Source organism: Pelophylax lessonae, assembly GCF_965119305.1.
Source record: "Pelophylax lessonae genome assembly, chromosome: 11".
Classification (NCBI taxonomy): Eukaryota; Metazoa; Chordata; class Amphibia; order Anura; family Ranidae; genus Pelophylax; species Pelophylax lessonae.
In genome coordinates, this window is record NC_138778.1 from 12,103,218 (window position 1) to 12,125,620 (window position 22,403).

A 22,403-nucleotide genomic window follows, 5' to 3' on the forward strand; every position below is an offset into this window, starting at 1 on the left:
GATAGATTTCCATTAGATTTACCTTCAACTATGTAGTGCAAGGGCCTGCCTGATTGCATACAAATTGAAAGTGTTTAGGTTTGACCTCATATTATATGGTTTTGGTAAGTCTGAAGGAAAAAAATCTAAAGAAAATTGTATAGTGTGTATAGCCCATTAGGGGATGAAGTGGCAACCCTAGGACCGGCCGAGATTCAAACTATGTTCGAGCAGGCTGATTGTACCCAAGTTGATCAGTGGATCAACTTGGGTACAGCCAGCATGCTGGGCTTTTCATGCGATTATTGTCAGCAGCTACAGCGACTAGCAATATTGTTGCCCCCCCCCCCCCCACAAAAAAAAAATAGCCCCACACTAACTGTGTTGATGGGGAAATTGAGCGATTTAGAAAATAGCACCATCTATGCCCAGAATTAAAAGGTATTTTCAGCTCCTTATTCTGAGCCACCCGTTGTCCTCCACCCAGAACGCAGCATGAAGCGGCTCCGTGAAGGTGGCAGTGAAGGTGTGGAGGTGTCTGATGGGGTCACTCAGTTCATAGAAGGACAACTGCCCAGCCTCATAATCCAGATAGATTCCTAATCTGCTGCAGGACAGATTAGAAAGTGTATTCACATCTTTACTATCATGTCTGATTGAATACTCATCGTGCCACCTGCAGAAGCACCAGGATTTGGTATTGTTCCCAATCCAAGACTCAGGGCTCTTTGGATCTATACTTGGATAGGTCACTCCCATCATCCAGTATTCTGATTCGCTCGCCTCCACTTCCCAGTAATGCCGTCCGGCAGAAAATCCTCTTGTGTTCAACACTTGATGCTGTTTAAATCTCTCTACTGTTTCTTGGCGACGTTGGCCTATGACTGACCAAGAAACTGACTTGAGGTCACTGGAAACCAATACGTCATTAGCCGCTGTATTCAGATCCAGCAGGATCTCTTTAGCTTCAGGGATACAAAATTCTTTCCTTGTCTCGGTTACAATATTACTCAAGCCACTGTGTAACGTCAGAGCGATTAGAAACTCATTCAAGTCCTCTACAACATGCATCTTTTTATCTTCTTCCTTCAGTTCATCTTTCTTTCGATCTTCTGAATTATCATACAAATTGTCCTCACCATACTGTAAGACAGTCAGGGGGTCAGTCTCGTTGCACAGCTCCTCAATGTCACGCATCTTACTGGACAATTGGATCTTCTTCACTTGCAGCTGCTGCAACTGAATATTCCCCGATACGTTAATTGCCGTTTCTTGTCTAGAGATCTCTTGTAGGACTCTCTTTTCGAGATCCTCCAGCCTTCTTCTGATGTCTTCAAATAACGTAGCAATTTTTTCTTTCATTTCAGATACTTTCTTTGGAATTCTCATCATACGTCTAATAATATTCTGATAGTTTTTCTCTATGTCCTCTCTTTCTGAGTCCAAGGTCTCCAGAAAGTCTTGTAATTTTTCCTTTTTATTTGAGGTGGCTTCATTCAGGGGTTCCAGTTGATGGAGCCTGTGCTTCTCAGCTAGGCAATAAACACAGATACAGACCGCGTCTTCATAGCAGTAATAGTCCAGGATCTTCTTGTGAATGGAGCACTTCCTATCAGAGGCGTAGCGTGGGTTGTCAGCACCCAGGGCAAGGCAAGTAATTTGCGCCCCCTAACCCGCGGGATTTTAGCACTCGAGTCTCTTTCACTAGATTAGTTAAAGAAACCCTTACCCCCTAAGCACATGTATTGTTTGTTATGAAAATACTGATGTAATTAACCGGTTGCCGACCGCCGCACGACTATATACTGCGGCGGTCAGCCCCGGCCAGGCAGAGTGACGTATCGGTACGTCACTCGCCTGTCACTGACTTGCGAGCCTATCGCGGGCGGGCGCGCGCCCGCCGAGGCGCGCGCCCGCCGCGGCTCGTTCACAGGCAAGTCAGTGCGTGTGACCGGCGGACTCGATGTCCGCCAGTCACACTGCGATCGCTCCTGTGAAGGGAGAAAGACAGAGCAGCTTGTGTAAACAAGCTGCCTGTCAGTTCTCCCTGTGTAAAAGTAAAGATCTGACCGTTCTACTATGTAGAACGGTTGATCTTTGCTTTTACACCAATAGGAATGTCCCTACACAGTAGAAAGCACGCCCCTAGGACACACTTAACCCCTCCCTGTCCAATAAAGTTAACCCCTTCCCTGCCAGTGTCATTTTTGCAGTAACAGTGCATATGTATAGCACTGATTACTGCAGTAATGTCACTGGTAACCCCAAAAGTGTCAAAAATGTCAGTCAAGGGTCCGATCTGTCCGCCGCAATGTCGCAGTACCGAAAAAAAAATCGCAGATCGCCGCCATTACGCGTTAAAAAAAAAAACACCAAAAATGACAAAAATCTTTCTCTTTGTTAGTAAACGCGATAACTTTTGTGCAAACCAATCAAAATACGCTTTTTGCGATTTTTTTTACCAAACATAGGTAGCATAAAACAAATTGGCCGAAAAATGTTAAAAAATTTTGATTTTTACTTTTTTTTTTGGGGAATTTCATATAAAAAAAATGTGAAAAATATTGTTATTTTTGCAAAATTTACGCTCTTTTTTTGTTTATAGCGCGTGATCAAAAAATCGCACAGGTGATCAAATACCACCAAAAGAAAGCTCTGTTTGTGGGAAAAAAAGGACGTCAAATTCGTTTAGGTACAGCGTCGCACGACCGCGCAATTGTCCGTTAAAGTCACGCAGTAAAAAATCGCAAAAAAACCCCTGGTCCTTTAGCAGCCAAATCCTCCGGGGCTTAAGTGGTTAAAGTAACCTTTCGGCCAATCAGGAAGCGGGTCTCATAATGGGTGGCCTCTGGCTCTAATCAGGTGATTAAAAAAAAAAAAAACCCCATTGAACTCCATGCGTCCGGCGCCCCGCATGTAGATTAGGGGGCCGGGGGCATGGCTGGGGGGGGGCAGCGCCCCCAACGCACCAGCCGCCACTGACCAATGGGCATTTGAGTCACAGTCTAGACCCGACCCACCATTTTCAGCCATAGGGCAGCCGCGCTGGACATATCCCAGCCTAAAGATGGAGGCAGCCGCAGACAGTGTGTGAATTGTGTATGTCAGAGTCAGAGAGTGACACTGCGGATGCGCCCCCCCCAGATGTTGCGCCCGGTGCGGCCCGCCCCCCCTGCACCCCCCACGCTACGCCACTGCTTCCTATTCTCCGGGCAGGTGGTGGGTTCTGTTAGGACATGTTCTGGTGACTTGTTGTGAGCCTTTAGGTGGTCATCACACAGAGAAGCTTCGCAGTGCAGACATGATTTAATAGCAGGTACAGAGGAGTGAATACAATACGTACAGAAGATCATGGCCTCCTCCTTTGCTTCCTCTTCTTGAGTTGCGTTCTTTATTAAGGCTGGCTGTTCCGGTAACTGCTTTCTGCACTCGGGACATACATATTGTCCACATATTATCCCCTGATTATCCAGCTCAGGATCTGTACGGGTTTTCATACATCTAGTGCAGTATTGTCCATCCTGTGAATTTGACGCCATCACTGAAAGAAGATAAACAAGTTAAACGCAGTTCCCGAGCCAGCGAGAGAAAATCCACAGAACAATTGCTTGAAGACTCCTGGTGACAAATTTGTGAATTTGAGCAAAAAAAAAAAAAAAAACGATACTGGGTGTATGAACAGGTTGTCCGGAACTCAAAGCTCAGAGTAACCAATCACGTAGCACTTTTTTTTTTTAGCTGATTGGGTCACTGTTGTTAAAGCAAAAAAAAAAGGGAGAAACGAAACTTAAATCCCTCTCTTACATATAACGTGATCACCAAAGCGTGCTACAAGTTTCTCCACTAGAGGCGTGTGCAGAACTCGGTGTGTACATTTTACATTCCAGCCTGTTAAAGGATAACTGACCACTTTACCACCGGAGGATTTTGCTGTCTTACATCCAGGCCACTTTTTGCTATTCGGAATTGTGCGAATTTAACTGACAATTGCGCGGTCGTGCAACGCCATACCCAAACGAAATTTACATCCTTTTTTCCCCACAAACAGAGCTTTCTTTTGGTGGTATTTGATCACCTGTGCGATTTTTACTTTTTGCGCTATAAACAAAAAAATAGCGTAAATTTTGAAAAAATAACAATATTTTTCACATTTTTTTATATGAAATTCCCCCCCAAAAAATGTAAAAATCACAATTTTTTTAAATTTTTGGCCAATTTGTTTTCTGCTACCTATGTTTGGTAAAAAAAAAATCACAATAAGCGTATTTTGATTGGTTTGCGCAAAAGTTATTGCGTTTACTAACTAAGGGAAAGATTTTTGTCAATTTTGGAGTGTTTTTTTTTTTAACGAGTAATGGCGGCGATCTGCGATTTTTTTTTTTTTTTTTTTTTTTTCGGGACTGCGACATTGCGGCGAACAGATCGGACCCTTGACTGACATTTTTGACACTTTTGGGGGACCAGTGACATTACTGCAGTAATCAGTGCTAAAAATATGTACTGTTACTGTAATAATGACACTGGCAGGAAAGGGGTTAACATTGTGGGTGATCAAGGTGTTAAATGTGAGCCTAGGGGAGTGATTCTAACTGTGTGGGGGCGTGGCTTGTGGATTGACCATAGAGACCTGTGATCCTATATAGAAGGATCACAGGAGCTCTGTGATCTTTCCAGGGATCATTTGGAGAGGGAGGGGTTAATGTATGCCTGGTGCTTACTGACGTGTGTGGGGGGAGGTGACTGAGTGACACAGGGACAGATCGCATGTTCATCTATGCCGAACCCTGCAATCTGACCCTGCCTGTCACTTAGGAGATCCGTCCGCTTTGTTTACACAAGCGGGCAAATCTCCAAACTCGATGGGGAAGAGCGGCGGTGATCACCGCCGCTCCTCCCCTGGCCCGACTCCCGCTGTGCCTGAATACAGCGGGAGCGAGCCTCCGGCGGCGCGCGTGCGCCGCCCACAAGGGGAGGAGTCCAGCGACGTAGGTCTACGTCGCTGGACCGGAACTAACCACTTTGCCGCAGTAGAGCTCGAGTGAGCGGTTGGCAAGTGGTTAAAGAGGAAGTAAACCCTCCTCTGACACTTGTACCTATAGGTGATCCTATGATAAGGCTTACCTATAGGTACTGTAAATATCTCCTAAACATGTACCGTTTAGGAGATATTTACCTTACATGCAGCCAGTGACGTCACTGGCGCATGCGCTCTGAAGGAACGGCCGCTGGTGCCGTTCCTTCAGACCCCCATGCCGCGACCGTCGGCTCCCGCGCGCGGGCGTGACGTCACCACAGCTCCGGCCAATCAGATGGCCGGATGCCGCGATCCCGGAAGACGGGCGACTGGACATGTCGCCCGTCATACAGGTAAGCGGGCAGCACGGCGGGGGCTCGTTCTAAGGTAAGTATTTCATAATGAGCTAGTATGCGATGCATACTAGCTCATTATGTGTTTCTATTTCTATTTCAGGTTGCAAAAAAAAAAATGTATGGGTTTACAACCTCTTTAACCACTTCTGGACCGGAAAGGATTTGCCCCCTTAATGACCAGGCCATTTTTTCGCGATTCGGCACTGTGTTACTTTAATGAACAATTGTGCGGTCGTGCGACGCTGTTCCCAAACAAAATTTTTGTCCTTTTTTTCTCACAAACAGAGCTTTCTTTTGGTGGTATTTGACCACCTGTGCGATTTTTATTTTTTGCGCTATAAACAAAAAAATTGCAACAATTCTGGAAAAAAAAAAAACTATATTTTTCACTTTCTGCTATATGACATTCCCAGTAAAAAATTTTTTAAAATCAACATTTTTTAACATTTTAGGTCAATTTGTATTCTGCTACATATTTTTGGTAAAAAAAAAAAAAAAATCGCAATCAATAAGCGGATTTTGATTGGTTTGAGCAAAAGTTATTGCGTTTACTAACTACGGGAAAGATTTATTTTATTTTTATTGTTTTTTACTAGTAATGGCGGCGATTTGCGATTTTTAGCAGGACTGCGACACATCAGCGGACAGATCGGACCCCTAACTGACATTTTTGACACTTTTGGGGGCACCAGTGACATTACTACAGTAATCAGTGCTAAAAATATGCACTGTTACTGTAATAATGACACTGGCAGCGAAGGGGTTAACATTGTGGGTGATCAAGGGGTTAAATGTGAGCCTAGGGGAGTGATTCTAACTGTGTGGGGGCGTGGCTTGTGGAATGGCCATAGAGACCTGTGATCCTATATAGAAGGATCACAGGAGCTCTGTGATCATTCCAGGGAGAATAAAGGCCGGCTGTGTTTACAACAGCTGACCGTCCTTTTCTCTCAGCGGGGAGCGATCGCGGGTGTCAAGCGCCAATCGGAGCTGCCTGACCCGTGCATCGGTTTCCCTGCTGCCGAGTGGGGGCGGGAGCGTGTTGCCGGCGGCACGCGCTCGCCCCCTAGCTGCCTCCAAGCGACTGACGTATACCTACGTCGGTTTGCCTGGGAGAGCCACACTGCTGCAGTAAATACACGGTGTGTGGTTGGCAACCGTTTTTTTTTACAGAAAATAAACTTTTTACGTTTTTAGATGGTGTGTGCAGTGGAGTGGGATTACACCCCCTGTCAGGTTTTTATTGCTGTCCGTGTTCCTTTTAGGGAGATTCATTCTTACTATTTATAATAAATGAGTGCAGCGCTATATAACCTCAATAAACGTAAAGTGCATATGTGACCTTAACCACTTGCTGACCACATCACGTCCTGTCAGAGTTGTATAAAGTACTCGAAACCCATACTTGAGTAGAAGTGGAAGTGCTCGATCAAAAAGTGACTTGAGTAGAAGTGGAAGTGCTCGATCAAAAAGTGACTTGAGTAGAAGTACTAAAGTATTCAACATTTGTACTTAAGTATTGCAAGTAGTTTTTTAAAAAATTTTGCTACTCAAGTACTGAAAGTAAAAGTACAAGTACTGTGTTATGTAGTTATTAAAGAAAGAATTCAAAAGTTTGAACATCATATTGTTTTTTATTATTTCAAATGCAGCTTTTATTTATACATACAGTAGCATTTATTTTCGTATGCGCTGATAATACACATGTTTTGAGCTTCATGAAACCTGCCATCTACTGTTCTGGCAGTGGTAATTTTTATAATTGTAACGAGTAACTATGCAGCACAAAAAAAAAAAAATATCGGAGTAGAAGTATTGAAATCATTGAAAAAATGTAGTGAAGTAAAAGTGGAAGTAGGAGAAAAAAATTCTACTCTAGGAAAGTACAGATACCGCCTTTCCGTACTTAAGTACAGTAGTGAAGTAGTTCTACTTAGGTACTATACATCTCTGCGTCCTGTACAAAGGCAGAGCGGCTCTCCTGCATCAAATCACATACCTAGTACATGACCTGGAACTTCCCGGTAGAGGGCGCGAACGTGCTGCAGTCGCGACGGCTGTGCAGGGATTAGGCACAGCACAAGCCAATCAGCGGGTGCCGGCAGGGCATCTACATTTCCCATCTTAACACCTGGCCTGTGTTTTATCATGAAGGACTAATTCTGTAGAGCCAAAAGCCACCAGTTCACCCGTCTGCTATTGGTCTACTTTTGGGCCATCCACTTGAGAGAAGCATGGTCAGTTATCGGGTCAAACTGACACCCTAACAAATAGTATCTTAGGGAGTGCAAGGCCCATCTCATGACTAAACATTCTTTTTCAATAACAGCATATTTATTTTCATGTTCATTGTGTACCTGTGACAACGCTGCTCCAATACCAACATCAGCTGCATCATAGTTACATAGTTACATAGTAGTTGAGGTTGAATAAAGACAATAGTCCATCCAGTTCAACCTGTGTAGGTGTGTGTGGCTGTTATCATCTCTCATACCCCTGAATGTTCTGATCCTTGAGATGTACATCTAAGAGTCTTTTGAAAGCCACCATACTTCCTGCAGAAACCACCTCTTGTGGTAGAGAATTCCACAATCTTGTAGCCCTAACAGTAAAGAACCCCCCACGTTGCCTGAGGTTAAAACGCTTCTCCTCTAATCGCATTGTATGCCCTCGAGTCCTCATGCAATCCCTTCGACTGAATAGCTTTTTCTCTATGCCGAGATCACCATTGAGATATTTATACATTGCTATCATGTCCCCTCTCAGGCGTCTCTTCTCCAGGGAGAATAAATCAAGCGATTGCAGACGCTCTCTTAATAATTAAGGTCCTCCAATCCCCTAATCAGTTTAGTTGCCCTTCTCTGGACTCTCTCCAGCTCCAACACATCCCTCCTGAGGACTGGCGACCAGAACTGGACAGAATACTCCAGATGCGGTCAGACAAGAGTTTTATAAAGTGGAAGGATTATAGTCTTATCTCTGGAATACATCCCTTTCTTTATGCATGCTAATATTCTGCTGGCTTTGGCATCTAAACGACAATTTCCTTGGAAAAATGGGGGGGGGGGGGGGTACAGTACTGGCTGTGCACAACGGGCCTTCATGACTTGGAAAGACTCCTCTGCTTCTGAGGACCATTTTACCATTACTGAGTCCTTCCATTTTGTAAGGTCAGTCGGTAGGACTGCATACTGTCGATGAGGTCTTGGGGTCCTGTCCATGGCCTTCTGAAATGCCGCAGGGGCATCTTTTTATACTGTAAAGGAACCCTCAGGGGGTTGCAGTCTTTTCTTTGGCATTCGTCAGTCAGGGAGATTTGCCAATATAATTTTGTCAAGTCCAAAGTGATCAGATAGCGGGCCTTCCCAAGTCTGCCTATGAGCTCATCTACTCTGTGCATTGGGGACATGTAAAATTTTGGCACTAATTGGGCTTTCTGAGTCATTACAAAACCTCCAAGTGCCGTCTGGTTTTGGGACTAAAACGATGGGACTAGACCCAGTGGTGTATTTTGGTTTTGTGGTGTCCTAGGCAAGACTAAAATTGGGCGCCCCTCCTATGTAAATTTGCCCCACTCCTTTTTTAACGGATGTGACTCCCTCCAAAATTGAAGGACTACAAGTCCCAGCATGAACCCCTGAGATCTCACGAGAGGGGGGGAGAGAGGGGGTGGGAGAGAGAGAAGGGTGAGGGAGACGGGGGGGTGGGTGAGGGAGAGAGAGAGAGAGGGGGGGGGATGAGAGAGAGAGGGGGAGAGGGGGGATGAAAGGGAGGGGGATGAGAGAGAGAGGGGGATGAGAGAGAGAGGGGATGAGAGAGGGGGGATGAGAGGGGGGATGAGAGAGAGGGGGTGAGTGAGAGAGAGGGGGGTGAGAGAGGCAGCTCTAGCAACCAGTGGCCAATAGTCTCAGGTGGAGGTGGGGGGCAGCTTTTTTGCTGCCCCCTTGCAAAGTGCCGCCCTAGGCCTGGGCCTTGTTGGCCTTGGCCAAAATACAGCACTGACTAGACCAATCACTATTGGACTTCACAGTGATGTCTAGCTCTAGCATCCTTTTGACTTCATCACTGATGTCTTTTCTTCTAGCTTCAGGAATTCGGTACGGTTTAAGTTTAACACAAACCCCAGGTTCAGTAACAATATTATAACAACTATAGTAGTGCTCGGTAACTCTCTAAAATTATTCTCTGTTCCTTATCAGGAACTCTCTAGCTTCCTGCTTTTTGGAACAAGACAGTGTGTCTGGAATTGTAATATCGGGACTAGAAGGGGTTCAGTACTTCCAGGAGTTACAGGAGCAGACTCCATAGTCAGTGCCTATCCTTCAAGGGCTTTAACGGGTTTACTGTACATGGGATATCTGCTCAGGCTCTCTTTTACCCGGTTGATATACTTTGTAATTCACCTCCCCAGCTCTTTCAACCACTTTAAAAGGGACCTTGTCAACCAACCAGGAAATTGCTTTCAGCAGTGGGAACCAATACTAGGACCCTGTCACCAGGTGAGAAAACACGAGTCTGGCCCCCCAGTTGTATATACTTTGTTGGGTTTCTTAGGCCTGAGCTAAGTGTTCTTTTGCAATAGGCATTATTGTTGCAATCCTGTCCTGCCTCTGAGCGATATGCTCAATGACACTTTTGGGGGGGTGTCTGCTCTGCCTCCCAGGTTTCCTTGGCTATGTCTAGAAGTCCCCAAGGGTGTCTCCCATAGAGAAACTTGAATGGAGAGTACCCCGTAGAGGACTGGGGAACCTCTCTGATAGCAAACATCAAATATGGAAGCAAAAAGTCCCAGTTTTTCCCATTCTTGTCAACAACCTTTTTTTCAACATACTCTAATGTTTTATTAAATTGTTCCACCAGGCCATCAGTTTGAGGGTGGTACATGGAGGTTCGCAAATGTGTCACCTTAAAACAAAACAATTTGCACAACTCTTTAGTTACTTGTGACATGAATGGGGTGCCCTGGCCTGTAAGAACCTCCTTGGGGACTCCAAAGCAACTGAATACCATTAACAACTCTTTGGCAATGTTCTTAGCAGACGTGTTGCATAAAGGAACTGCCTCTGGGTAACGGGTAGCATAATCCATAGTCACCAGAATGTGCTGATGGCCCCAGGCAGACTTGGGCAGTGGACCCTCAAGGTCCATGGTAATCCTCTCAAAAGGCACTTCAACAATTGGTAATGGCACTAGAGGACTTTGAAAATAAGCCCTGTTCCTTCCAGCCAGTGTTTGTTAGCGCTAGATTGCCCTCCACACTTTCACAGTCATATAAGTCACTGATCATCGCCATTACAAGTATAGCGTCTATTGCTGCATAAATTCCAGTATACACTACATTGGCAAAAGTATTGGGACCCCTGCATTTACACGCTCATGAACTTTAATGGCATCCCAGTCTTAGTCCGTAGGGTTCAATATTGAGTTGGCCCTCCCTTTGCAGCTATAACAGCTTCAGCTCTTCTGGGAAGGCTGTCCACAAGGGTTAGGAGTGTGTCTATGGGAATGTTTGGTTATTCTTCCAGAAGCACATTTGTGAGGTTAGACACTGATGTTGAATGAGAAGGCTTGGCTCGCAGTGTGAGCTCTAATTTATCCCCATGGTGTTCTATTGGTTTGAGGTCAGGACTCTGTACAGACCAGTCAAGTTCCTCCACCCCAAACTCGCTCATCCATGTCTTTATGGACCTTGCTTTGTGCACTATTGAGCAGTCATGTTGGAACAGGAAGGGGCCATCCAAAAACTGTTCCCAACCTTTTAAAAACAACCCTACACCATAGTCCCCCCCTCCAACAAATTATTTGGACCAGTGCACAAAGCAAGGTCCATAAAGACATGGATGAGCAGGTTTGGGGTGGAGGAACTTGGACTAAGACTGGGATGCCATTAAAGTTCATGTGCGTGTAAAGGCAGGCGTCTCAATACTTTTGGTAATATAGTGTGTGTGTGTGTATGTATATATATATATATATATATATATATATATATATATATATATACACAGTATATACATATATATATAGATACACAAACACAGTATACTATATATACAGTGGGGAAAATAATTATTTGATCCCCTGCATATTGTAGGCTTGCCCACTTACAAAGAAATAAAGGGTCTATAATTGTTATCATAGGTGTATTTTAAATGATAGAGTCAGAATATCAACCAAAAATCCAAAAAACACATGGTACAAATTAGGGATAGACGGATATGTTTTTTTCAGGACCGATACCGATATTTTGGTCACAATGTATCGGTATGGGCCGATATTTTGTACATTTAAAGTTTTGAAAAATAAAGACAATTTTTGACACAAATCTGGTTCTGAACATGTTCATTTTTGTTTAATGCTTAATGGCTGGCTTGTTGGCACCCTGTGGTGGGTGGCTGGCTTGATGGCACCCTGTGGTGGATGGCTGGCTGGCACCCTGTGGTGGATGGCTGGCTGTCTGGCACCCTGTGGTGGGTGGCTGGCTGGCACCCTGTGGTGGGTGGCTGGCTGGCACCCTGTGGTGGGTGGCTGGCTGGCACCCTGTGGTAGATGGGTGGCTGGCACAGGGGCCGTGGGTGGCTGGCTGGTACAGGGCCTGTGGGCGGCTGGCTGGTACAGTGCCTGTGGCTGGCTGGTACAGGGCCTGTGGGTGGCAGACTGTCTGGCACCCTGTCTGTGGGTGGCTGGCTGTCTGGCACCCTGTGGTGGGTAGCTGGTTGTCTGGCACCCTGTGGTGGATGGGTGGCTAGCTGGTACAGAGCCTGTGGGTGGCTGGCTGGTACAGGGCCTAGGGATGTGGTTGGCTGGCTGGCACCAGGCTGCTGTGGGTGGGTGTATGGCTGTGATACACTCCCGCAAGACTAGTCCCGACTCCAGACAAGGCTGTCCAAGACGAGGGAGGCGGCCTAAGAAGGCAGAATGACGTCACAAAAATATCGGCCAGTTCCGGGGCCGATACTGATATATCGGGGAAAGTGCATATCGGCCCCCGATATATCGGCCTTGCCGATAATTGGACGATCCCTAATACAAATGTTATAAATTGAGTTGCAGTTCAGTGAGTAAAATAAGTATTTGGTCCCCTACCAACCAACAATAATTCTGGCTCCCAATTTAAGGAAATGCTTCTAATGACAACTCGTTATGTGTATAAAATTTGACAATATAGCTTACATACACACACCATAGTTTGTAGACGCCATAACTTTCACACAAACCAATTAACCACTTCACCACCGGAGGATTTTGCTGTCTTACGTCTGGGCCACTTTTTGCGATTCGGCACTGTGCGATTTTAACTGACAATTGCGCGGTCATGCAACGCCGTACCCAAACAAAATTCACGTCCTGTTTTTCCCACAAACAGAGCTTTCTTTTGGGGGTATTTGATCACCTGTGCGATTTTTACTTTTTGCGCTATAAACAAAAAAAGCGTTTATTTTGAAAAAATAACAATATTTTTAACATTTTTTTTTATATGAAATTCCCCCCAAAAAAATGTAAAAATCAAAATTTTTTAAAATTTTTGGCCAATTTGTTTTCTGCTACCTATGTTTGGTAAAAAAAAAATCACAATAAGCGTATTTTGATTGATTTGCGCAAAGGTTATTGCGTTTACTAACTAAGGGAAAGATTTCTGTCATTTTTGGGGTTTGTTTTTTTAACGAGTAATGGCGGCGGCCTGCGATTTTTTTTTTTGTGGGACTGCGACATTGCGGCGGACAGATCGGACCCTTGACTGACATTTTTGACACTTTTGGGGGTACCAGTGACATTACTGCAGTAATCAGTGCTATACATATGCACTGTTACTGTAAAAATGACACTGGCAGGGAAGGGGTTAATTTTATTGGAGAGGGAGGGGTTAATGTATGCCTGGTGCTTACTGACATGTGTGGGGGGAGGTGACTGAGTGACACAGGGACAGATCGCAGGTTCAGCTATGCTGAACCCTGCAATCTGACCCTGTCTGTCACTTAGGAGATCCGCCCGCTTTGTTTACACAAGCGGGCGGATATCCAAACTCGATTCCCCGACGATCGGGGAAGAGCAGCGGCGACCGCCGCCGCTCCTCCCCTGGCCTGACTCCCGCTGTGACTGAAAACAGCGGGAGCGCGCCTCCGGCGGCGCGCGAGCGCCGCCTACAGTGGGAGGAGTCCAGCGACGTAGGTCTACGTCGCTGGACGGAATCGAGCCACTTTGCCGCAGTACAGTTCCAGTGACTGGTCGGCAAGTGGTTAATATATACTTACCGGGATTTTTTTTTTTTTACCAAAGACGTGCAGCAGAATACATTTTAGACAAAGTTTATGAAGAAATTTGATTTTATTGGACAGGTTTTAAAAGTAGAAATTTTTTTCAGTCTTTTTTGTGTTTATATAATAAATAAAAAAGAAAAAAAAAAGAAAAAAGAAAAACCCAGTGGTGATTTAATACCACCAAAATAATTATTTTTTTTAAAAAGTTTCATTTGTGTACAGTGTTGCATGACCGTGTAATTGCCAGTCGAAGTAGCACAGTGCTGAATGGCAAATAATGGCCTGGTCATGAAGGTTGTAAAACCTTCTGGTCAAGTGGTAACTTTGTTGCTGTTTAGTAAACTGGAAGTTACTCTGATGATTCTGACGATTGCCCATCATGTGACATTGACAATTATGTAGCTCCCGCCCCGCATTCGTCTTACTTTCCTTTTACGATAAGGCCACATGAAGTAACAGAAACGCAGATATAGGTTTTTGCTCCCACCCTCCCTGGTGGCTCCAGCCTGAGGTGTATTGAAGTAAGTTCCTCTTCTATAGAATACCTGGACTTCAGGCATGAGTTCTATGACAGTAGGGATCAGTAGGGATCGATTGTTTATCCGTACTGGAAAGGATGTCATGTCGAAGAGCTACGCCTTTCCCTTACATCAGCTGAACTTAACCCCTTTGCTGCATTTCTATCCTTCCTCCAACTGACAGACAAATGCTATAGATCGGTGGAATCTGGGATTAGATTGTAAGCTCTAACGAACAGGGCCCTCTGATCCCTACTGTATGAAAGTGTATTGTATTTGTACTGTCTACCCTAAAGTTGTAAAGCGCTGCGTAAACTGTCTGCGCTATATAAATCCTGTATAATAATCATTATTTATCAGTGAGAAGGAAAGTCAGAACTGGCATAGACCTCATCTGTGTTATCAGAGCACGGAAAGGGGAACTCCAGAGCGCCCCCCTCTCTGTACTGGCAGACGTCATCCCGCACCCCATACTGGAATCAACCATGTGATTAAAGGGTGCTGCAATGACTCACGTCTGGTCACATTGTACAATGTAGGTGAAATATGTCACCAGCACAATAACAAACCTCCTTAGGCTCCATTCACACTCCAAAGTTGCATGAATTCCAGTGCGACTTTACACTGCGGTGACCAGATGTCCCCGGTTTTGTCCCCGGATTAAGGACCGGAATAACATAGACAGGGCATCCCATGCTGGCTGAGAAACAGCCTGGTGGCTCGGATGCCGACGTCTCTGTATATTATGTAGTCCTGTACCCAGCGCTCTGTGTATTATGCAGTCCTGTGCCCAGCGCTCTGTGTATTATGCAGTCCAGTGCTCTGTGTATTATGTAGTCCTGTGCCCAGTGCTCTGTGTATTATGTAGTCCTGTGCCCAGTACTCTATGTATTATGTAGTCCTGTGCCCACGCTCTGTGTATTATGCAGTCCTGTACCCAGCGCTCTGTATATTATGTAGTCCTGTGCCGAGTGCTCTGTGTATTATGCAGTCCTGTACCCAGCGCTCTGTGTATTATGCAGTCCAGTGCCCAGTGCTCTGTGTATTATGTAGTCCTGTGCCCAGTGCTCTGTGTATTATGTAGTCCTGTGCCCAGTACTCTATGTATTATGTAGTCCTGTGCCCACGCTCTGTGTATTATGCAGTCCTGTACCCAGCGCTCTGTATATTATGTAGTCCTGTGCCGAGTGCTCTGTGTATTATGCAGTCAAGTGCCCAGCGCTCTGTGTATTAGGCAGTCCTGTACCCAGAGCTTTGTGTATTAGGCAGTCCTGTACCCAGCGCTCTATGTGTTATGCAGTCCTGTGCCCAACGCTCTATGTATTATGCAGTCCCGTGCCCAGCGCTCTGCCCAGCGCTCTGTGTATTATGCAGTCCTGTACCCAGCGCTCTGTGTATTATGCAGTCCTGTGCCCAACGCTCTGTGTATTATGCAGTTCTGTACCCAGCACTCTGTGTAATATGTAGTCCTGTGCCCAGTGCTCTGTGTATTATGCAGTCCTGTGCCCAGCACTCTGTGTATTATGCAGTTCTGTGTCCAGTGCTCTTTGTGTTATGTAGTCCTGTGCCCAGCACTCTGTGTATAATGCAGTCCTGTGCCCAGCGCTTTGTGTATTATGTAGTCCTGTGCCCAATGTTCTGTGTATTATGTAGTCCTGTGCTCAACGTTCTGTGTATTATGTAGTCCTGTACCCAGCACTCTGTGTATTATGTAGTCCTGTGCCCAGCACTCTGTGTATTAAGCAGTCCTGTACCCACCACTCTGTGTATTATACAGTCCTGTGCCCAGCACTCTGTGTATTATGCAGTCGTGTACCCAGTGCTCTGTGTATTATGCAGTCCTGTGCCCAGCGCTCTGTGTATTAAGCAGTCCTGTGCCCAGCGCTCTGTGTATTATGCAGTCCGATGTCATTTGGATAGCGTTATGGCGTCCTCAAAAGCATATAGGAAATGGGCACCGCTCGCTTCCAGGACACTTCTCTACTGCTGGATAGCGTGATGGTGTCCTCAAAACCTGATGTGGCTTACGCGTTTCGAGGGAGGACCCTCTTCCTCAGAGCCAAAATCGCCACGTGGAAGAGGGTCCTCCCTCGAAACGCGTAAGCCACATCAGGTTTTGAGGACGCCATCACGCTATCTAGCAGTAGAGAAGTGTCCTGGAAGCGAGCGGTGCCCATTTCCTATATGCTTGTTCTTATGCTACGTTTGTGAGTATATTGTACGCTACCCTTCTTTGATTATAATAAACTTTTAAGTGGTAATGCACAAGGTCGGTGCGCCCTTCTCTTGTTGTTTTCTTGCACTGCTCTGTTTACAGCCTATGACTATGTGAGCTCACCTGTCCTGCCTTCAGGTATAGAAGGTGTGAGCTGTATGAGCTATTCATAACTTCATGCCATTTCCTCGTTCATCAGCTGTTGGGAGGTGATAAAGAACAGGTATAGCAGGAAGTCCAGGTACAAGAAGAGCGGATAAATTACCAGAGCTGAGAGTCCCTGTGGCCCCCCAACAGCAGCTAAGAGGTAAGTGGTCACTTCTCCGTAATCCCTCCAATAGATATGGTAAGTCTCCAGGCTGATCATTGTAAGCACATTTTTGGCCAGCTATACATGCTTCATACCTTCTTTTTTTAATACGTTTTTTTATTGTATATTTCAACTAAGAATGTAAAAAAAGTATACACAACAACATATGATATCATATACAGTAGTGATCGACCGATCGATATTTTGGTCATCGGATATTGGTATCGGACGATATTTTCGGACATTTAATAAAAATATATATATATATTTTTTCACAGGTACTCCTTGTGGAGGGATCTGGGGGGTCTAAAAGACCCCAAACCCCTCCTCTGCACTTTAAGAGGTTGTAAACCGAGAAAAATTTTTTTTTTTTTATTTACATCCTGAAAGAGAAAGACATAATGAGCTAGTATGCATCGCATACTAGCTCATTATGAAATACTTACCTTAGAACGAGCCCCCGCAGTGCCGTCCGCTTACCTGTATGACGGGCGACATGTGTAGTCACCCGTATTCCGGGATCGCGGCATCCGGCCATCTGATTGGCCGGAGCCGCGGTGACGTCACTCCCGCGCACGCGCACGGGAGCCGACGGTCACGGCACGGGGCTCTGAAGGAACGGCACGATCAGCCGTTCCTTCAGAGCGCATGCGCCAGTGACGTCACTGGCTGCATTAAGGCTCCGTTCACATGTCAGCGTATGGATCGCGGGCGGTTCCGCCTGCGATCCGGAGATTATTGCAAATCGCGGGACGCCTGTGCGTTGCCCGTTGATTTGCAATAGCCCCCCAAACGCTGAGCGATGTTGCCGCAATTTCCGCCTGCCGAATCGCGGTAACATCGCGCTAAAAAAAATCGCGGGACGCATTACGCCCAAAAAAGTACAAGAGCTTCTTTGGAGCGTATTGCATCCCGCGATTGTTTTTGCGCGATGTTACCGCGATTCGGCAGGCGGAAATCGCGGCAACATCGCTCAGCGTTTGGGGGGCTATTGCAAATCAACGGGCAACGCACAGGCGTCCCGCGATTTGCAATAATCTCCGGATCGCGGGCAGAACCGCGGCGGTTCTGCCCGCGATCCATACGCTGACATGTGAACGGAGCCTAAAGGTAAATATCTTCTTAACGGTACATGTTTAGGAGATATTTACAGTACCTATAGGTAAGCCTTATCATAGGATCACCTATAGGTACAAGTGTCAGAGGAGGGTTTACTTCCTCTTTAAAAGCATTCAAAATGCCAAGTTTGGCTGTTTTGAATGCTGTAATTTTTTTGAATTTGGCGCAGAGTACCCGGAAGTGACATCGCTTCCGGGTTTTACATGGAGACCTGATCAGAGCCGAATGCGGCTTTGATTGGGTCTTCGGCGGCTGTGCAGGTAGGATGCCCGTGTCTCCTGGTGGGACAGGAGACTCGGGCAAGTCGCGGTAGGCGGTGGGAGGGGGGGCACCAGCCGCATTGGTTGTCATTACAAGACAGCCGACCATTGGCTATGGACGCCGGTACCGGGGTGATGCCTCTAGCTGCAGACATCACTCCGGTACAGCACTTTCCCGAAATATCGGTAATCTCCGGGGCCGTTTCTGATATATCGGTGTTGCCAATAATCAGTCGATCCCTAATATGCAGTTTTTTTACCAGTTACATCCCCAGAAATGCAGATTATATTTTTATAGACTTCTTCATACCTTCTCAATGTAAACACATTCAGTGCTACATGTATTTTAGTAGTCCAGAGAATCAATAGGACACAGACTTCTTTAGAGGGGATGGTATTAGCAGTGCTCCTCTCAGTGCCCCTGGCTACCATGGTTGGGTGTGTGGGGGGGGTATTAGCAGTGCTCCTCTCAGTTCCCCTGGCTACAATGGTTTGGTGGAGGATATTAGCAGTGCTCCTCTCAGTGCCCCTGGCTAAAATGGTTGGGTGGGGGGGGGGGGGTATTGGCAGTGCTCCTCTCAGTGCCCCTGGCTAAAATGGTTGGGTGGGGGGGGGGGTATTTGCAGTGCTCCTCTCAGTGCCCCTGGCTAAAATGGTTGGGTGGGGGGAGGGGGGTATTAGCAGTGCTTCTCTCAGTGCCCCTGGCTACAATGGTTGGGTGGGGAGGTATTAGCAGTGCTCCTCACAGTGTCTCTGGCTATAAAGGTTGGAGAAGGCAACAGCAGTGCTCCACACAGTGACCAGAAGAGGAAGTGCTTTAAAATTTTTCTTGTATTTATTCATTTTTTTTTTCTTCCTGTCTTTCCATATGGTTTTTGAGAAACTGTATTGGTTTCCTATGTGGTCTAGACTAGAGGAGTGATATTTCTGAATTTGGATCACATCTGTAATTGCATATGGGCATATTATTAGGTGCTGCAGCACCATATTTTTTGGTGGGGGGGGGGGGGGTATTAGCAGTGCTCCTCTCAGTGCCCCTGGCTACAATGCTTGGATGGGGCGGGGAGGGGGGGCTATTAGCAGTGCTCCTCTCAGTGCCCCTGGCTACAATGGTTGGGTGGGGAGGTATTAGCAGTGTTCCTCACAGTGTCTCTGGCTATAAGGGTTGGAGAAGGCAACAGCAGTGCTCCACACAGTGACCAGAAGAGGAAGTGCTTTAAAATCTTTCTTGTATTCATTCATTTTTTTTTTCTTCCTGTCTTTCCATCTGGTTTTTGAGAAACTGTATTGGTTTCCTATGTGGTCTAGAGGAGTGATATTTCTGAATTTGGATCACATCTGTAATTGCATATGGGCATATTATTAGGTGCTGCAGCACCATATTGTTTTCTAATTGGAGGCCATAGTTCTACTTGAAAATACACCTGTATAAGTATGGGAACTTTCAAGTACACATGTAAATATTACCTATAGACATTTTATGTAAAATAACTTGCATTTTGGGTATGCTGAACTTGTACATTATCGTGATATGAAAAGAAAACATTTCTAAATGTAACTCCTATGTGTTAAAGGTTTTTTTTCAATTTTTCCAATTTCTTTTCCAATTTCTTTTTGCAGAATGGAAGAACCTGGTGAAGAAACGGCTAATTGCCTCCAAGAAGCAGATCCATGCTTTTCTTTTGGGGTGATTGGGGACATCCAATACAGCACTAAACCCAATGGACCGAGCTCATGGAAGGTCATGAGATACTTCCAGCAGAGTCTACTCCACCTGCAGCAAGCCATAGAAAAATGGAGCAAGGAAGACCCTTCACCTAAACTTGTACTGCAGCTGGGAGATATCATAGATAGTTCCAACCGTAAAATGGGTAGATCAAAGGAGGCACTGGAGACAGTTCTGAAAGACATTGAACAAACAAATATTCCTTTTCATCACATCTGGGGGAACCACGAGCTCTATAACTTTGATCGGGATTTCTTGAAACAGTCAAAGCTAAATACATCATGGATGCAGGACAAGCAGCAGAATGGCCATGGTAAAGAACATGATGAGAGCAGTAGTCACCCGGACTACTATGCATATCACTTCAGTCCTCACTCCAAATTCCGCATCATTATAGTGGACACCTATGATTTAAGCATCTTTGGCAGAAAGACGGACAGTCAGGGATATCAGGACTCTTTAGACTTTCTTGATAAAGCTGAAGAAGATGAACAGTACGGTATGTAGAAATGGTCAAATTAGATAATACTGGTGAGGGTTCTTTTTTTTTTTTTTTTTCTAGAGTACAAAAAAAAATAAAAAAAATATTAAAGCAGTAGTACAAATCACCCCCCCCCCCCCAGTTCCTTCCCTCTTCACTTCCCCCTCATTTATTACTCTGATGTGCCTCTTGCCTTCTATCTCCATTTAAATAAAATGGAAGGTGATGGCGCTGCTTATTTAATAAAGTGCAAATAAATATAAGATGCTAAAGTATAAATACGATTGAGGAATAAGTTAATAGATAAAAGATGCGGAGGTGAAAAAACAAAGTAAAAAGATCAAACGTATAGTGTTATAAGGGATATAAATTAATCTAAAAATAAATTTAAATATATAAAAATATTCCAAAGGTATATGAGAGAAACAACCACCAGAGGGCGTAATAAATGGCAAAGTGTGACAATAAATATGCTTGTGTATATGCCAAAATAAAATAAACAATGTGAATATATGACAATGCTAAATAAATAAATAAAATATATACAAGGTGTATATTCCACAAGTGATAATATAAATAATAGTGAATAGGTAAGTAAATAAATAGGTGATAAATGTGCGGGAAACTATTAAGCACGGGATGGGTGTGCAAAACAACAGCTGATATACAGTGCAACAAAAGTGATATCAATAAATATATCTAGGTGGGTCAAAGATAAATGTGCCAAAAATAATTTTTTATATATAAATATGCAGGTGAATGTAAAAGTGCGGGAAGTCTATTTGTGCAACGTGCAAAAAAATCCAAGAAATTAGTCCATAAAATAATGGTGATAGCAAAAAATATATAGGTGTACAGGATATCTTACGGTGACCCCCAAGGTGGGTGACTGGTGAGTGGCTAAGTGGCCCCTGGTAAAAAGACCTACTCACCAGATGTACCCACCCCACACAGGGGTATAGAGCGGGTACTGAAGAGGTATCTTATGAGCCTGGATCTGTGTAGTAGTTCCCTTCCTAGGGTAGATGTGTTATGGAGTCCGGAGTGTCCTGAGTGGGGTCCGGTGGTGAATTGTGGTATCCAAAATCTCGTGGGTAAATCAAGTGTGGCCACTCAAGGGTATATGGATGGAGGAAAAAAAGGAGCTCGATAGTGTATTATCGTTATGCTAGAAAGTTTATTGTAAATTACAGCAGCAAAATGGGTACTCACATATACAATGTGGGAAAACAGCGAGGTATCAGCGTCCCGGAACGCAATGCGTTCCAACCAGAGACCGGAACCGGAAGTGACGTGACGGCGCTGTACGCGTTTCGTCATGTGACGTCTTCTGCAGCGTCCTATCACTTCCAGCGTAGGCCCTTTTGTACATGGTGGTTGCTAGGCAACAAAGTAGGCGGAAATCAACAAAGGAAGAATGATGCCGTGGGTCGTAGTATAGGGAACAGGGCGTAAGATAATCTTAGCCAAATAGAAATCAGATGGTAAGTATAAATAGCAAAAACCCAGGCTAACCATTGTTGAATACTAATTAAATGAATATAAAATATAACAATATAAGAAATGTAATGTTCCGTGCCTAATAATTGAACCACCGTGTATACATACAGGGAAGGATATCTCGTACATGTTATTACAATATATACAACAATACTTTATTAACAAATAAGATTAAGAATATGTTAAAATAAAAAAGTATTAGATTAAAATATATTACGCCATCTGGTGGATAGAGTAAATAAATGAAGTACATTTGGTTTAAGAACGTAGACATTGCGCCATCTAGTGGATAAATTGTTAATTGTATAAACTATTCATTTGATATAAAAAGTATATATACGATGTAAAGGTTATTAATGTTGTTACCATGAGTTTGTTAGTATGTGATTACTATCAGTATGTACCAATTTATGGAAAACATGATAGATAAAATATATAATTAAGGAGGACATCTGATTTGATATATGCTATATTGTAAAAAACATTATGGATAAAATTAACATCAATATAAATTATTGTGTAGAAACCTTATTGGATAAGATTTTATGATTAAAAAATATTATGAATAAAAAATATATAATAATATTTTATAGGAGGAGAGTACATCTAATGTGTGGAAAAATATATGTCTATTGATTATTAGAAGGATGTATCAAAATATATATAGAAA

The 22,403-nt window shown here is 44.5% G+C and overlaps 2 protein-coding genes across 2 annotated transcripts in view; one reads left to right on the forward strand and one right to left on the reverse strand.

The window, feature by feature from the left end:
- Positions 1–387: 387 nt before the first annotated feature.
- The window catches only part of LOC309566991 (uncharacterized protein), an 80,855-nt gene continuing 58,839 nt past the window's right edge, over positions 388–22,403 (reverse strand). The window contains exon 3 of the mRNA XM_082272310.1: positions 388–1,588. Within this exon, the coding sequence (XP_082128436.1) occupies positions 427–1,588 (1,162 nt within the window). The 3' untranslated portion in view covers positions 388–426. The remainder of the gene's footprint in view (positions 1,589–22,403) is intronic.
- LOC309567120 (manganese-dependent ADP-ribose/CDP-alcohol diphosphatase-like) overlaps positions 16,623–22,403 on the forward strand; it is a 35,025-nt gene continuing 29,244 nt past the window's right edge. Inside the window, exons 1-2 of the mRNA XM_082272451.1 lie at positions 16,623–16,644; positions 19,647–20,251. Coding sequence (XP_082128577.1) covers positions 19,648–20,251 — 604 coding nt within the window. The 5' untranslated portion in view covers positions 16,623–16,644; position 19,647. The remainder of the gene's footprint in view (positions 16,645–19,646; positions 20,252–22,403) is intronic.